The sequence below is a fragment of the Procambarus clarkii genome, chromosome 73 (assembly GCF_040958095.1).
Source record: "Procambarus clarkii isolate CNS0578487 chromosome 73, FALCON_Pclarkii_2.0, whole genome shotgun sequence".
Lineage (NCBI taxonomy): Eukaryota > Metazoa > Arthropoda > Malacostraca > Decapoda > Cambaridae > Procambarus > Procambarus clarkii.
Genome location: NC_091222.1, coordinates 11,840,057 through 11,857,330, shown reverse-complemented (window position 1 = coordinate 11,857,330; position 17,274 = coordinate 11,840,057). Strand labels below are relative to the sequence as shown.

The 17,274-nt window shown below is 44.3% G+C and overlaps 1 protein-coding gene across 2 annotated transcripts in view; it reads left to right on the top strand.

The window, feature by feature from the left end:
* The first annotated feature begins 8,481 nt into the window (after window positions 1-8,481).
* Window positions 8,482-17,274, top strand: part of LOC123774148 (glutamate receptor ionotropic, kainate 5-like) — a 57,939-nt gene continuing 49,146 nt past the window's right edge. Inside the window, exons 1-3 of one of the 2 annotated variants that reach the window (XM_069312667.1) lie at window positions 8,482-8,537; window positions 12,112-12,240; window positions 12,610-12,738. In XM_069312667.1, coding sequence (XP_069168768.1) covers window positions 12,704-12,738 — 35 coding nt within the window. In that variant the 5' untranslated portion in view covers window positions 8,482-8,537; window positions 12,112-12,240; window positions 12,610-12,703. Of the gene's footprint in view, window positions 8,538-11,970; window positions 12,241-12,609; window positions 12,739-17,274 lie in introns of those variants that run through there. The other variant, XM_069312666.1, reaches the window with a different exon arrangement.

Sequence of the window (17,274 nt, the reverse complement as noted above, 5' to 3'; positions counted from 1 at the left end):
CAGGGATGTGCTACCCTCCATGCACCCAGATATGGCACAGGTCACAGCAGGCATTCAGGTTCCTCCCAAAAGGGTGGGAGACACAAGTACTCATACGAGTGGTGAGTGTGAGGGACAGCTAGCCACCCCTCCTGCCACCACCCGTGTCCACCCCTGCCGCCACCACCCCTGTCATCCCTCCCACGCCGGCCGCCCGGGGGATGGAGGGGACTCCACCAACTAACCAGGAACCCCTCAGCCAAGAACAGGGTCCTGGGAACAGTGCACCCAGACGTGCAACCAGAGGACCCAGACCCAGAGGAACGTGTCGGGTGTGTGACGAATCACACAGCCTTAGAAACGATGGAACCCTACGTCAACACAACAACTGTGAGGGTTCATTGACGGTACCTGTAGAGAGAGAAACCCCACAGGTCCCCCCGCCACCCCCACACATCCCAACAAACTTCATGTCATCAGATGACCTCCTGGGGGCCATCAAAGCATCCACCACCAGAACTCTTCCCCACATTCCTAAAGCAGCGCGCCCATTTGCAGCAGGGAAATATACAGACCTTTTAAGGAAAGTAAATGAACGGTCTGAAAATCTTAATGCTGCAGCCACCATCAAAGCATGGCATAATTTGCTCCTGTTTGGCAATATTTGCTTAGGCGTACCTGCAAGAGGAGGCAAGTCGCTAGCCTCATCAGTCACTAGGGCAATAAATAATTTCCCCAGAGCTGACAACTTGATCCCCATCCCTCCTCATCGCAAAAACCGTCGTGGCAGACCCAAGAGTTCCAATGACAATTTTAAACTTGGAACACAAGTGACCAAAAGAATTGAAGAGGGCAACACAGTAGGGGCAATTAGGTTACTTACCAGCGAAGACACAATCGCCCCTAGAAATACCGCTACCGCCAACTCGCTGAGAGAGAAGCACCCTCCTAGAGTACCATGGGAACCCACTGCTCAGGACACAAATGTCCCAGACATGGGACCTCTATTCCTCCAAGCGTCAGAGGTATACAAAGCCATCATGTCATTTCCGCCAGGCTCGGCAGGGGGATACACTGGAGTAAGACCTCAGCACCTCAAGGAGATGGTAAATCCAGTTCTCGGAGAAGTTGCCGAGACACTATTGTCAGAGGTCACGAAGTTTGTCAACGACTGCCTCTCTGGGTTGATCCCAGATACAATAAAACCCTTTTTCTTTGGAGCATCCCTTTGTGCCCTCAAGAAGAAAGATGGTGGAGTCAGACCCATTGCCGTGGGTAACACACTTCGGCGCCTTGTTGCTAGGGCAGCTGTCAGAAAAATTAGCATAGACGCTGCGACGATGCTTCGACCCCATCAACTAGGTTTTGGTGTTCCCCATGGCTGTGAAGCAGCAGCTCATGCAGCACGAGCCTATATAAAGCACCTCCCAGAAAATAAGGCATTAATTAAATTAGACTTTAAAAATGCCTTCAACCAGGTAAAAAGGGATGTGGTACTGGAAGCAGTTCGAACAAGCTTTCCTTCTCTACTCCCCTTCGTCTCAGCAGGGTACAGTAGGGAATCGACGCTGCTGTTTGGGGAACATGAAGTTGTTTCTGCAGAAGGTGTCCAGCAGGGAGACCCACTTGCCCCTTTTCTTTTTTGCATGGCTGTTAAAGAGGTCACAAGCAGGTTGACCAGCGAACTCAACATCTGGTTCCTGGACGATGGCACCCTGGCAGGGACACAGGAGTCCCTGCTAGAAGATCTACAGCTGGTGAAATCTAAGGGAGAGGAGTTAGGACTCACCCTAAACCCATTAAAGTGTGAAATCATCTCATCTAGCCAACCAACCATAGATGCAGTGCGAACCATATTGCCAGGAGCCCAAGTGATCGCTCCCACCGACAGTGTGCTGCTAGGGGCACCTCTGGGCTCGAGCGCCATTGAAGTAGTCCTCGAAGAAAAGCTGAACGACCTGAGGAGGATGGAGGGAAGAATAGGGGCTTTGGACGCCCACGATGCTCTGTACCTTCTCACAAGGTGCCTGGCTTTGCCCAGACTGACCTATTTCCTAAGGTGTGCTCCCTCCTTCGACAGCCCAAAATTAACAGAATATGACACACTCCTAAGGTCAATAACCGTGAAAGTGTTAAACCTCTCCCTGCAAGATGACCAATGGGACCAAGCAACGCTCCCAGTTAGACTCGGGGGGATAGGTATTCGCAAGGCGACCCAGTTAGCATTGCCGGCATTCTTATCCTCGACCAGTGCAACAGGTGAATTAGTTAAGGAAATACTACCGGAACACCTAAGAGACTTCATTGGGATTCATGATCCCAAATTCGCGGAAGGAGCCGGTCAGTGGGACACTCTTGTCAACTCTCATCCTCGACCGACTTTTCCAAATGACTGCAAACAGTCCAAATGGGATAGCCCCATAGTGGAGAACATCGCCACATCATTGCTGGAGGCAGCTTCCAGGAAGGACAAAGCGCGTCTTCTAGCTGTGCAAGCTCCCCATGCCGGGGACTTCCTGTTGGCAGTCCCTAATTCCGCCTTGGGCACCCGCCTGGACCATCGGACCCTAAGTATTGGTGTTGCTCTGCGCCTTGCCGCCCCTATCTCCACCGAGCACCGGTGTATTTGCGGCCATGCACGGGCAGACCAATACGGCAGCCATGGTCTCATCTGTCGTAAGACACAGGGAAAGATTGCCAGACATGAAGCAGTCAATGACATCATCAAGAGAAGTTTGGCTTCAGCTGGGTGCTCAGCACAAAGGGAACCTCAGTTGTGCAGGCCTGACAACAGCCAAAAACGCCCAGATGGAGTCACCCTGCAGCCGTGGAGGGAAGGTAAACAGGTCTTGTGGGACTACACGTGTGCATCCACATTGGCTGATACCTATCTACCTTACAGCGCAGCTGAGGGAGGCGGGGCGGCCACCTTCAGGGAGACCCGGAAAACTAACAAGTACAGGGACCTAGAACGTTGTTAAAGGTTCGTGCCAATAGGCTCTGAGACTCTGGGCGCCTGGGGTAAATGTGCACTTAAGTTCCTGAAGGAGCTGGGCGAGGAACTCATTGGGAAGACTAGAGACCCAAGAGCGGCCAGTTTTATGTTCCAGCGCCTCAGTGTCGCTGTTCAGAGGGGAAATGCGTGTTGTATCTTGGGTACGCACCCGACCCCCGAGGAACTGGACGAGGTCTTCGAACACTGATTGTTATATTGTTATATAAGTGTGTGTTTTCTGTAAACTGTAACATTGCAATAAAATCAAATAAAAACAAAAAAAATAATAGGGGTGGTAGGAGAGGAAAAGATTAAAGTATTCAGTGAGAATCCACAAGGTCTTCTCTGAACACTATTTATTTTCTTCTTCGAGGATGTGGGTCCCTTTAATTAAACCAGTGGTGGTACCCCTATATATATATATATATATATATATATATATATATATATATATATATATATATATATTGTGTGTGTGTGTGTGTGTGTGTGTGTGTGTGTGTGTGTGTGTGTGTGTGTGTGTGTGTGTGTGTGTGTGTGTGTGTGTGAGTGGTGTGTGTAATATTTTTTAATGCCAACCTCTAAAAGAGGTCGGATTATAGGCTAGTGATTGCAGAATTTTACCCTAGGCTGCCATCAGTGCTTGCTCACAATTTATGAGCCAGTGGTGTCCAATTAACAAGTTACCATGACTAATCCTCAGAAAGCAAAACGTGCTTTAGTAGCACGTAAACGTCAACTGACAAGATATATCGACCAATATGAACAGTTGTTATATGAGCCTATAGATAATTATCGTCGGTTGAAAATCCCACTATTACAGATTCAAACCCAATTGCATATATTGAAAGTAGATAGGAAATCTTACCAAAATCAGGTCCACGACGACGACGACGACGTTGTAGTTGAAGATGTGGAACCATTCCTGTCTGATCTTGCACAATAAGATGAAGAAACTCAAGCCAGGTTGGAGTACTTACACAGGATAATTGATTCTGAGCAAACACCCAGTACATCAAATAAAGTAGATAATGTTATGGATGATCTGGCTCTTTTTGAGAATAAATGTCACGCCAAATTAGATCCTTTAATCAACGAGGATAAAGCCTCACCCACTACAGCATCACCCAATATTATACCACCAGAAATTAAACAGTTCTCAGACAATTTATCCACAGTCTCTGTTGATTCTGAAAACCCAATACCTGAGGCTACTAAGTTAACATGCCTCCAAACTGACATTAAAGGTGAAGCTGAACCAGAAGTAGTAAATGTAAATGAAAATAGCGACAGCACTAATTTCCCAGTCCAGCTTCCTAGGGATAAAGCTGGCAATGAGAAAACTGTCATACATCTAGTACTACAATTGCTGGACTTACCTCAACCTTATCAGACTGCTGACTCATTACAATCCTTCAGCATGGAGTTTGAGTCATCACTAAGAACATTCAGTCTTAAGGTTGATATAACCACTAGTGAATGAATGACCAAAGTAGTCCTTCAACGAAAATTGTCCAGCGATATACTAGATGAATTTTACACACATCAACATAACACCATCCTGACAGTACAGGACAGGATGTAGTACTTGTTCACATTCAGTCCTCTGGGTTAAATTATATGTAATTAGGCTAGAATTTTAGCCTTCTTAAGAGTTAACAGGGAAATGAAATCGCATTAGACTTCCAACCCCTGCAACTCTAGTATGGGACATCCGTCCTGTACAAACAGACACACAAAATGTGTGATTACTAACAACTAACATCAAATTAATCTAATAATTCGAAGGAGGAGTATCGGTGTTCGTCTGTTGTAAATAGAAATTCGACCCATGAGCAACCCCCCGGGGAATTATGTCTGAAAACCAGACACCATTTACTAATATTCAATACAATATGCAGATAATATTGCTGCTGTTGTATATACAAGTTAACCCATGGAAAGTGTAGCAGGACTCGCAATTCTGTGGTGCGGGTTCGATTCCCTCACCAAGCAGAAACAAATGGGCAAAGTTTCTTTCACCCTTAATGCCTCTGTTACCTAGCAATAAATAGGTACATGGGAGTTAGTCAGCTGTCACAGGCTGCTTCCTGGGGTGAGTGTGTGTGGTGTGGGGAAAGAAAAAAAAGTAGTTAATAAACAGAACAAATCCACAAGGGCCGTGATGAGGATTCGAACCTGCTTCCAGGAGCATCCCAGACACTGCCTTAATCGACTGACCTAAGTTCAGAAGAACTTCGGTTTCAACTCTTTTAACCCTGTTGTAGCTCAGTCGATTAAGGCAGTGTCTGGGATGCTCCCAGACGCAGGTTCGAATCCTCGTCAAGGCCCTTGTGGATTTGATCATTTGATGCATCACGTTCGTGTGATCTCTGTAATGATGTAAGGGCAATGAGGGAGAACGGCCTATTGACATAGCTCGGGTGCAGGGGTGAGTTGTGTAAAATCCTGGTTTGTGCCTCGGAGAGGCTACGGGATCCAATAAGTTCAGTAGAACTTCGGTTTCAACTCTTTTTAACCCTGTCGTAGCTCAGTCGATTAAGGCAGTGTCTGGGATGCTCCCGGACGCAGGTTCGAATCCTCGTCACGGCCCTTGTGGATTTGTTCATTTGATGCATCACGTAAGTGTGATCTCTGTGTGTAATGTAGTTAGTAAACAGTTGATTGACAGTTAAGAGGCGGGCCGAAAGAGCAAAGCTCAATCCCCGCAAACACAACTAGGTGAATACTAAGTGAATACAGCTTCAGTTTGCATTTAGCTTCCTCAGCACACAGCACTGCTAGCACAAAACATTGGTAGCATTCAGAATTGGTCAGCACACAGCATTAGGGTAATGCTCACAGGATTGCTGTCTCGCCCCTCCAGGGCGAGACAGCATGCTTCTCTCTTGTTTTGAGCTGGACGAATACCTGCATTCACTGTGTATCCTCGTCGTCAGTGTGGTGTTGTGTGTTGCTGGGGATTCCGTGGTTGTAGGGTTGATATAAAGCCATTGCTTGACTACCGATTTTATTACTTACTATCCGTACCCGGCCACGCGTTGCTGTGGCTCAGCAACGCATGTGTGTTACTGAGCCAAAGCAACCTTCCCCTTGTCTCCCAGTCCTCCCCACCATTCCCCCCTCCCCTATCCCCCTCGTCCTCCCAACCATTTCTCACTCTCCTGTCCCTTCGTTCTCCCAACCATTTCCCATTCCCTCGTCCCCTCATCCTTCTCACCATTTCCTCCCTCCCCCATCCCTGTGTTCTCCCCACCATCCCCTCGTACTCTCCTTCATCTCCCACTCCCCCATCCCCAAGGCCTCCCTATCATTCCCCTCTCCCTTGTCCTGTCGTCCTCAGTACCATCCCCTACTCTCGTCTCCTCGCCCTCACCACCATTCCACACTCCCTCATCCGATGCATTTCGAAATGATCTGATGTTCCCATCAGAAAATTGGGAACATCAAATGATCAGAAATTCTCATCACTGAAATATAATAAAACAATTAAAAAACGAAATGAAAAACAATGAAGAAATAATAACATAAACTAAACTTATGAAATGAACGGTATGGTAAAAAACAAAGCTCAGTTCCAACGCAGTATCACAAAATTATTAAATCAAAATGAAAATAATTCGAAATCTATGAAAATTCAATTTATCAATGAAATTGGAAACATTGAAATGTAATCGTAACATATTTAGTATAGCGTGAATTGTTCTTACGTGCAACAGATGGCGCTGTTTTTAAAAAATGCAGGTTTTTACTGTCAAAGGTGTGTGGCATCTGTACTTATACTCACGAAATGAACGGTATGGTAAACAACACAGCAAAATTCCAATGCAATATCACACAAAATAATTAAATCTAAATGAAAATAAATCAAAATATATGAAAATTTAATATGTCAGTGCAATCGGAGAGATTGCAATGGAATCGTCACATATATATTATAGTGTGTATATGGCTCTTACGTGCAACAGATGGGGCTGTTTCTTAAAAAAAGCTGAATTTTTTACCTTTTACAAGTGTGGCATCTATACTTATACTTATGAAATGAACAGTGTGGTGAACAACATAACTCAAATCCAACACAATGTCACACAAAAATAATTAAATCAAAATTAAAATAAATCAAAATCTATGAAAATTCAATTTATTAGTGCAATCGGAAACACTGAAGTGGAAATCATAACATATTTAGAATAGCGTGTGTGTGTTGCTATTACGTTCAACAGATGGTGCTGTTTTTTCTTTAAATTATGTTTTTACCTGTCTCAGGTGTGGTATCTATATAGTAGGCATATAAAAACACGCTCACGTGCGAATGGAACGTTGTGTCAAAATTTCAAAGCAAGCAGTGAAGAACTTTGGGAGATAACAGTGTGTGTTGCTCTTACGTCCAACAGATGGCGCTGTTTATAAAAAAAAAACATGTTTTTTTTCGAGTCACAGGTGAGGCATGTATATAGTAAGTATATAAAAAAACATGTTCCTATTCAAATGCAACATCGTGTCAAAATTTCAAAGCAATCGATAAAGAGGTTTCAAAGATTTCTCTCACATGAAAAACACAGTTTTTTAAAAAAAGCATCTTTTTTCCATCATAGACGTGACATCTATGTATATAAAAACCCGCTCTAATGCGAATGGAACATTGTGTGAAAATTTCAAAGCAATCGGTGATGAACTTTCGGAGATTAGCGATTCTGAACAAACGAACATTTACATTTATATTTATATAAAGATACATGACTAGCAGCATCCAAGCGGGTCGGACGTCCAAGCACGCTCCCTGTTGTTTACATACTGCTGGCGTATGAAACGCAGCACATACAAATGGATGACGCTGTTTACTACGAATATGACACTACTCGGCTTAGTCTCAGCTATAAGTATCTCTGGGAATTTTAATTACCTGTCGATGTAAACCTGACCAAATGTAAACTGTCAACTAAATTATTCGCACACTTTCTCTGTTACTATGTGATGATGACATATCACATATCACTATATGATATGTCACTATATGAATGCAAAAAGAAACGTGAATTCAGAGACAATTCTATAACAAATGTTCACCAGATCTGTTAATACTTCGTTCAAAATTATCTCCTATCAGAAATTTAAGCCAAATATCCCCAGTTTGCTAACTACAGGTAATAACTGAGTGATTCTAAAATATCCACCGCTTCTCACTGGAAGGGAAGGGGGGGGGGGGTGTTTGCAGGATAATCATATCAATTGTGACACTAGCTCTGTACTTGTGTCAGTGGCATAATTTAGAAACTGTACTTGTGGTCGGTCTCGATCTCATTAATGATGTGACGGCGTGCATTGAATTTTGTAACTAGCTTATCAAGATTTTAACTTCCTTAGTGTGACAGACCTTAGCGCCATCTGTGATCCAGGTTCCGATTTAAATAGTTGACCCTCTCATTAATATTAGTTTCCCATCTTCTAGTCTGCTGTTCTGGGAAGTGATGAGGTACCGGTGACTGGCGACAGATGGGAGTGAAACAGAAAAAGTGAAGCAGTGCACAGGTCGACCTTGGGACGCCTCTACGGGAGTGTACTAGTAAGAGGGGTATTGGAGCGTAGAGGACTTCACTGCTGGAGTGAGCTAGACAGAAAGCTAGTGGAGGGCTGAGGACTTCACTGTTTGGGTGTGTTGGCCAGAAGGTTAATAGTGCTGGATGACTTCACTGTTTGAGCGTGCTAGCGGTTGAGCTAGTGGGGCACTTGAAGACGTCACCATAATTGCAGCTAGCGTGAGGGCTAGTGTTGCGCTGAAGACGTTAGATGGTTGTTTATAGTCGTAGTTGTAGATAATAATAAGTGATATTATTAAGTGCAATTTCACTTCTTACCTTAAACATTACACTAAATTTGCACCAAGGTTAGGGATCTATGACTTAAGAAGGATCGTAGAGTTTAAAAGAATCCGGTTACAGAGGAGTTCGTAGCACTTGGCTAATGGAATGGTGGGCTTCAATCCCTGAGCCCATTGTGTGCCCCTGTAACCATTTCTACTACTGCCCACAGGATAGTTATTGGATGCATAATAAATGAACTAAACTAACTGATAACATTTAAAAAGGAACACGAATCCACCACCTTCAAAATCAAAGGCTAATTAATCGTTTATGACAAGAGATTGCAATTTTTTTTTTTTATTTTTACATGCAAAGCATGCAATTTAAATACAATAAAAACAATACAGAATACATAACAAAGGAAAATAGACCACCGGCCAGAAGGGCCGACAGCATAGCACAACAAAACACATACACGAGAAAAACACAGAAAAATACAGCATACATCAAAGCACAAAACATAATTCAATGGCAAACTAGCAATCACAGTAACATCACAAAACAAAGCCTCCAGAAAAACAAAACATACATCAAGAGGCATAGCAGGAAACAGAACAGGACAAACACAATACATTCCAAACAAAACATAAAGAACAAACACGTACAACAAGTAAAGCAATATAAAAACACCAGATCAAACTCACAGCACAAACAATACAGGAATAAAAAAACACACACCAAGCCATCCGCCCCGTAAACAAAGGGTGAGGCCAAAATAAACAATAATAATAAACAAGCATAACACGCACACCTGAAAACAAAACAGGCCCAAACACAACAACATACATGCACTTGCCTGAACCGAGAATAAAACAACAAAGTACAGCAAGAAACATAACAAGACACTTCAGCACAAAACAAAGCAATACAAATTGATACAAAGATACTAAACACCGGCCTGAAGGGCCGACAACAAAAACAGAAACATAATAAAACACAAGAAAACGAAACAATACCGGAAATATAAGAAATACAACAAAACAACGGTCATGAGAACAAACATAACACCGGCCTGAAGGGAGCACAATAGGTACAACACATTTCAAACAAATTAAGTTCCAAGCACACACCAAACACACAGCAAGCACACAGACTACTAAAATTTCTCATACTTATCCGACCACTCCGCCGCCGGGAATCGAATACAATACGCCTCCCAAAGTAACCTGACGTCCTCCGTAACAGGATCATTACAAACCGTATGAGGATCAGGCATTAACTCCGGCACACCCACAATAAAGCACCGAGCCCGTCGAACCCAGACGGAAGAAGGGTACCACGGAACAGGACACACGCGGTCAACAATGTCAAACCGCAAAGGATCCTCATCATCGTGCGCCACTCCGGAGGCCAAGAAGATAGGGAGAGGCTCCTTCCCACGAGGCCGGGCAATGGGCAGCGCACTGGGAGCCTCCTCGGCTGACTCACAGGGCCCCGCGTCAACCACCGAACGATGTACCTGCTGGGACCCCCAACGCTTGGCATCCTTCTTCAGCACCAGCTTGATGCCTCGGCTCGCACCAGAACCCACACCACCCACGTCTGTAGAAACAACCACCTCCCACTGCGAAGAACCTTCTGCAGGAGAATGAACAGGAGGTAAATCAGACGCACAACCATCGTCAACAGCAGACACATGGGCATCAGCCACCACCAGTGACGTAGAGCGCGAAGCACCCGGAATCGCCACATCATCTCCCGAAGCTCCACCTGCGTCGTAGTTCTCCACATCAGCCCAAGCAGTAGAAGAACGCCTGGAACGCTTGGGCACTGGCCGCACATCCTCACAGCCGGAGGCGGACCCAGTACCACGGGCCTCGCGAACCAACGCCCGTCGCAGTACGGCAGCAGCCTCAACCACATGGGGAACCGGGCCGCACACAACAGGACGCTCTGCAGCCCCCCCAACACCCAGCACAGCCGTAACACCTGGCGAGGGTGCAGGACCAGGCGCAGCAGCAAGAGTCGAGGAAGACGCAGACGACCCACAGAGACCATCCGGAAGACCCTCGGGAGCAACTGGCACAGCGAAGTGACCAGCGACAGGAGCCACTGGAACACAGGGGGGGGGGGGGGGGGGCGCATCAGCAGCGAATTGGACCTGCCCCTCTTCATCTCCAGAATCCACGCCCTGAGGGAGCAGCGGGAAATCCTCTTCCCGAAACAAGCTAACAGATGCAGCAGGGGACTCAGAGCACCCGGCAACCTGATGCCCTAACTGGCCACACTGGAAACAAGTACGGAGCTGCCGGGCAAAATACATCCGAACGTACTAACCCAGCAGCCGGACAGAAGATGGGATATCCGACCGCAGGCTCATACCTAAGGTACGGACGTTCGTCTGCTTCCCAGCATACTTCCCCGAGGAAAGCGTGTTCACCCGCACACTGATGACAGCACCATACCTCCCGAAGAAGCGCCGGAGAAGGTCTTCAGGGAACTCCAGGGGCGCATCGTGCACACTGACATAAGTCAGGGCACCACTTCGGTCCGAGACTGTAACGGAGCCGGCGCCATCCGGCAACTGCAACGAACGCCCTTCGTACCGCCGGAGGAAGTCCCGATACTCCTCCTCCCGCACGAACTTGACAATCACCCGGTGGGCCGTAACAAGCTCAACTCCATATACAGCCTCCACCGGGACACGAAGCATTTCGTACATCACCAACTCAATGGCCGGATAACCAGCCTTGCACGAGAACTCTAGTCCCACGGAATTTACCCGCAAAACAGGAGGAATTGCAAGGCCCCCCCATGTCAAAACTGCCACGTCAGCACGCAGCCAGGCAGGCAACAACACTGGGAGGGCCAGTGACGCCCGACCATCTGGCGACCAAACGGCAAACAACTCCAACAGCCACGGAGGGTCGGTAAACGTCCTCACTCCACGGCCGCTAGCAGTCGACCACAAGAGATTGCAATTTGAACATTCTATGATCCAAGAGAATTGAACACTTCAGTAAAGTTTAAATGTCAGGATATATTGGATGAATTGTTCCAATAATAATGATTTTATGCATTAATTCCACAAGGAATTGTTTTATTATTTACCAGTCAGAATACTTCTATATAATATTTAAGTAAATACGCATTCTTAACTATTAACGGTCATCACTATAGGTACTTTATAAACAGGAGGATGGGTTGTAATCACTTCATTAATTTTTTAATGAAAGGGTTCATAGCATTTACTTTCCTATGCATAATGTACACAAACTTTTTTTTAAATTGCTTGCATATAATGATGGCAAGATGCACCAAAGATTGGACTGACAGGTGCAGGTTGTATGTGTACCTGCCCTACACCTCCAGGGAAGACCTGCCTGTCCTGCTGGCTACCTGGACGCCGCAGCGAGGCTTCGTGCTAGTTTCCAGCCTGCCATTCTTCCCAGACAAATACACCAAGTTAGTTATTATCCCTAACTTAGTTTAGGATTTGCCATTAAATATTTTGACAGGTGTATATTTAAAGTTTTCATTAAGGATTAAGAAAGATTATTAACTCTAATGAAGTTATTAAGTCTGGAAATCTATGACTCAACAGAACTGTGACGTTTAGAGATCGCACAGATGTAAAGCAAGAGAGGACAATTTTCTTCTAATATATAATAAGAATATTATAATATATTAGACTATCATATATTATTGGCTAAGAATATCATTAGCTAGTAATATAAACGTGTATTATCAGTTTTATTTGCCTCGTAACTGCCAATGAACAGTTACGAGGCAGTTACGTAACTGCCAATGAACTAAATACTTCCTTTCCTTCAGATTTCTTCGGCGGCCACAGTTGTCGGTGACGACGGAGGCTCTAAACTCCCGCGAAGTGACCAAAGTCAAGAAGAACGAGGGAAGCAAAGATTATATGATGGATTATCTCTCACAAGGACTCAACTTTACGTAAGACCAAAAGTCCTGAATATACTCACTATATTAACAAAATTTCGTATTTTTATAAACGCCTGCATTCCGACACTCATAAATACACATAAACGTGAACACAGATAAAGACACAAACTTTAGAGTTCAGTGTATATATATATATATATATATATATATATATATATATATATATATATATATATATATATATATATATATATATATACAAATACACTCGCGAGAACATCATAAGTAGCCTAGTGTAGACAAAACCACACACTAGAAGATGAAGAGACGACGACGTTTCGGTTCGATCTGGACCATTATCAAGTCGATTATCAGGTCAAGATCGATTATAAAGTCAAGAACATTATCAAGTCGATAATCGTCCAGAACAGATGGAAACGTCGTCGTCTCTTCATCTTCTAGTGGGTGGTTTGGTCAACATTTCTTCTGCCAAGTTATTGTGACTCATCATCTGCATAAAGAAGCCTAATCATTGCCCAGCATAGAGAAAACCCCGATTTCTTTAAGCCCAAACCCCTGACACTAATGCACATCGCCCTGATGAGATTACAATATATTTCTGTAAGAATGATAGACAGTTGATGTGTTGCTGTACATGAAAATCCTCCCTGGCTAACGCTTGTATCTCCTTCAGTGGTGGTCAGGCGTGTGGCACCAACAAACCAATAAGGAACCAGACATATCCAGCAGGTATAAGAAATTGGGAAAATAGTAAACATTTATGTACTTGCAACTGAGCACCATGTCGCCTCATTAATCGTTGGGTGGAGATATTTGTATGAGATTTCGTGGGACGTATCTATTACCTTTGGTAAGACATTACGTTTGGTAGTTTGTAGGTCTCATTTGCCCGTTCCCATGCTTCATTAATTTTTCTTTCCACTGTTTCACTTAAACCATTAATAGTTTTCTTGTGGAGGCCTGACCGACGTGGACCTATTACGAAATTTATATATTTTTTAGGGACACGTGCTTCAATCCTGGAGACGGATACCTCTGCCAAGGCTAGATAAGTTAAGGTTCTTAACCTTAAATTATATTTCTTCGGTACTTGTCTGCTCCATTTCTAGAGTCAGATCTGTCAACGAGGCTGTACTCGAATTTTCTCTTATTCCACTTCATTTTTGTAACGATTCTCCACCCGTCAGCGTCTTCTACACCTTCCCGAGGCCAGCTTTCCTCCCTTGACGATCGTACCATGGGGCGTTCTTGTCGTCGTCTTCGGTGTAATCTATCCACATACACATGTGGGTACCGACCTGTGAGATTTATATTTATTTAATTTATATGAATTTATATAGAATTTATATTTACGTTAATTTATATTTCGATAGAAATTTGTATGATGTTAAGTGGACTGTATTTCTGCAATAATCTCTCAAATCGATCCTCTACACATTAGGGGGGGGGGGGTTTATATTGAATTTATATAATATATATATGCAGCCAATCAAACTACAGTATTAAACTACATATATTAGTATACATTGAAGAGGTTCCTTATCTTATTATACAGCAGGCTTGGTTCACCAGATATAACTAGGATGTAGACACCAAATTTCCTCGTGTGAGGCAGCTTCCATCACCCAGTAACTGATTCACAAAGCTTGCTTCCTGTCCTTGACCTGTCAAAAGGGCGCTAGCTAGGAAGCCAGAATCCTAATATATGACGGCTATATCAGAGAAAACACTGTATAATGAATTATAAAGACCAAGGCTTAATTACCTTTTATTAAGAGGCTGTTCGCATTCTAACTGGTTTGCCCTATCTACTGACATTAATGGCCAAAAATGATTAGATAAACGGGTTTCGGCAGAACACTTTCCTTGCATTTGTTGACAGCGTGTTGATGATGGAAGTTCTTTGGTTTCCATAACACTTCGTCCAAGGGAAATTAACAGGAGCCGTTTACTCCCGTGCGCCTCTGGTCTAAACAATAATGGCTGACCACTCCCTAACCACTGATGCCTCTGGCCTACATTGTGCAGATATCAGAAAGTGATAAAAGGGTTATATTTACTCTATTTTAATACTGATAATAAAGTTAATTTATATGAGATGTTTTTATGATGGTAAAGTCCAAAGACTAATGTATTTAGGAATAATTCCCAGCAGAATAGCTGGTGAATTTATAATAGTGTGTGGCAATGATATCCCGTTTTCTATAGACGGAAAGTTCCACTACAAGTTACATTTTCTATGGGTAACTTGTGTATACAACGCAGCAATATCTGCAATTGCATGTAATATTATTAAATGGTGTCGGATTTTCCGACAACACATACATACGTCCACATACACATACATACGTCTTCGGTGTAATCCATCCACATACCTATAGGTATGTGGATGGCCTCTCGTCATTCAAAGCGGTCACTGGTTCATCCTGTTCCTGGGTCTCCTTGAGCCTTCCCAGGGTCGTGCTTTATTGTAATCTTGGCGCTTGTCGAACCTCTAACTGTTTAATTGCTTGGAGGACCAGTTCCTGTTTTAGGAATTTTCCCTGCTCCTTCATCCCTGGCTGGGTCTGTTCTTCTCCAGTTTCAGTTTTGTTGGGCCATGTCGTGTTTTGGGGGCCCTGTTTTGACCTGTCTCGGCACTCGCTCTTCTTTGTTGAGGGGGCGGTGCTGGTGCTGTCTCGTTTTCAAGCTCAGTCCTCTGTGCACATTTGCCGTAATATAAATTGCCAGAAGAAACCAGTTTAGGCTGTCACGTGCTGCATTTTCTTCTCCAGTCTTCTAGCTGTTGTTCAAAAGTTATCTTTAACAATTTCAGCATCATGACTCCTAATCACTGCTTCAGCATGAGAGGTGTAATGGTCTGAGAATGATATGAGCTGCCCTCCTGTCATTACTTGTCTCTCCTGAAAATGGCGTGTTAAAATTACCTTTCCTCGGATTAGTCTTTCTTCGGTAGGCCTTCCAAATAATGCCTGATAATCTTACCTCATTTATTCCATTCCTGAATAAGGAATCCACAATGTTGTCCATTTTAAACGTTACATGCACATGTCCTACTTTTATGATTATCATATAGCCGAAATTCTGTGTAGCAAAACTTAATGAAGAGTTTTTAATTAATTTCTCCAAACTTTGCATCAGATGTATTTCCTATTTGAATCTGAAGAATCGAGCCATTAGCTCTTGGACACCGGCTTTCTAACCAATTTATTTTTCCTCTGTCTACTGCATGTATTTATAACACACACACACACACGCATACGGATCTCCAGGAAGCAGCCCGTAGCAGCTGTCTAACTCTCGGGTACCTATTTACCGCTAGGTGAACAGGCTCGCCTGGATGAAAGAGACTCTGCCCATTTGTCTCTGCCTATGCTGGGAATCGAAACCAGGCACTTAGGATTATGACCCTAGAGGACTGTCCACTTAGCCACGAAAAGACTGGAAAAAGAGATTTCGGGGCCAAGATATTTTGGGATTGTTCCCATATCAGCTGCTTGTAACATATCTCAGATTGTCTCATTAAATTATTCAATAGCTGAAAAAAAAATTGTAACGTTTATGAATCTAATTTTCCTTCCGTTAAAGGGCGTTTTAATCTTGAAATATTTAGTTTTGCTCAGAGCCTGTTTGCAGACTTCTGAGCAGATATCCTCAGACATTAGATCAACCTGTGGCGGGAGAAAAGACAGAGGGCCGGGTGTAATGTCGGTCTAAATTCTCTTATCTTTCCACACTCAAGGAATCTTACCTTGTCCTAGTTGGCTCTTTATTTGAAAGGGATGCCTCAGCTGCGTCTGGAGCATCGAACCAGTTCCTGGGTACTCCATTCTGCTGTTGTCTCAGTACGACGTTGAAAACATCGTGTGTTGATGTCACAATGTTATAATGGTGTCCGCAGGGTGTGGCTGGCTTAATTCTTCCATAAATGTTTCCATTCCTTCAAACCTTCACTGACGCTTGAAGATGTTGGTGCTTGGTCAGCTTACATTTGTCTTTCGCTTTAGTTATATTTTATCACACAGGGACAACCATATTTGACAAACACTGGAAACCTGGGTGATTGGCAAGCTGACAGCAAGCTGGCTGAGAGCAAGCTGGCTGATTGCGTGCTGGCTGGCAGGGAGGCAGGCAAGAAGGGAGAGAGACAGGTACGCAGGTAGTCAGGCAGGAAGGTAGGGAGGGTTGGCACACAGGCGGGAATGTACACAAGCAGGGAGAAAGCAATGTAAGAGGACAGGCAGGTAGTCGGGTACGAAGGCAGGGTGTCTTGAGGATAGGCAGGCTTAAGAACAGGCAGTCAGGTTTGAAGGCACGCGTGAGGACAGGCAATCATGTACGAAGGTAGGGGTGTCTTGAGGACAGGTAGGCAGGTAAGAAGGCAGGCAGGTTTGCGGACTGGCAGTCAGCTAGAAAGGGAGGCAGACTTGTGGACAGGGAGTCAGGCAGGCTGGGCTGAGGACAGGCAGGAAGGCAGGCTGGCTTGAGAGCAGGCAGACAGGCAGGCAGGTAGGAACGCAGGCAGGAAAACTGAATGGATACTTGCCATCTTGGTCACTTTAATCA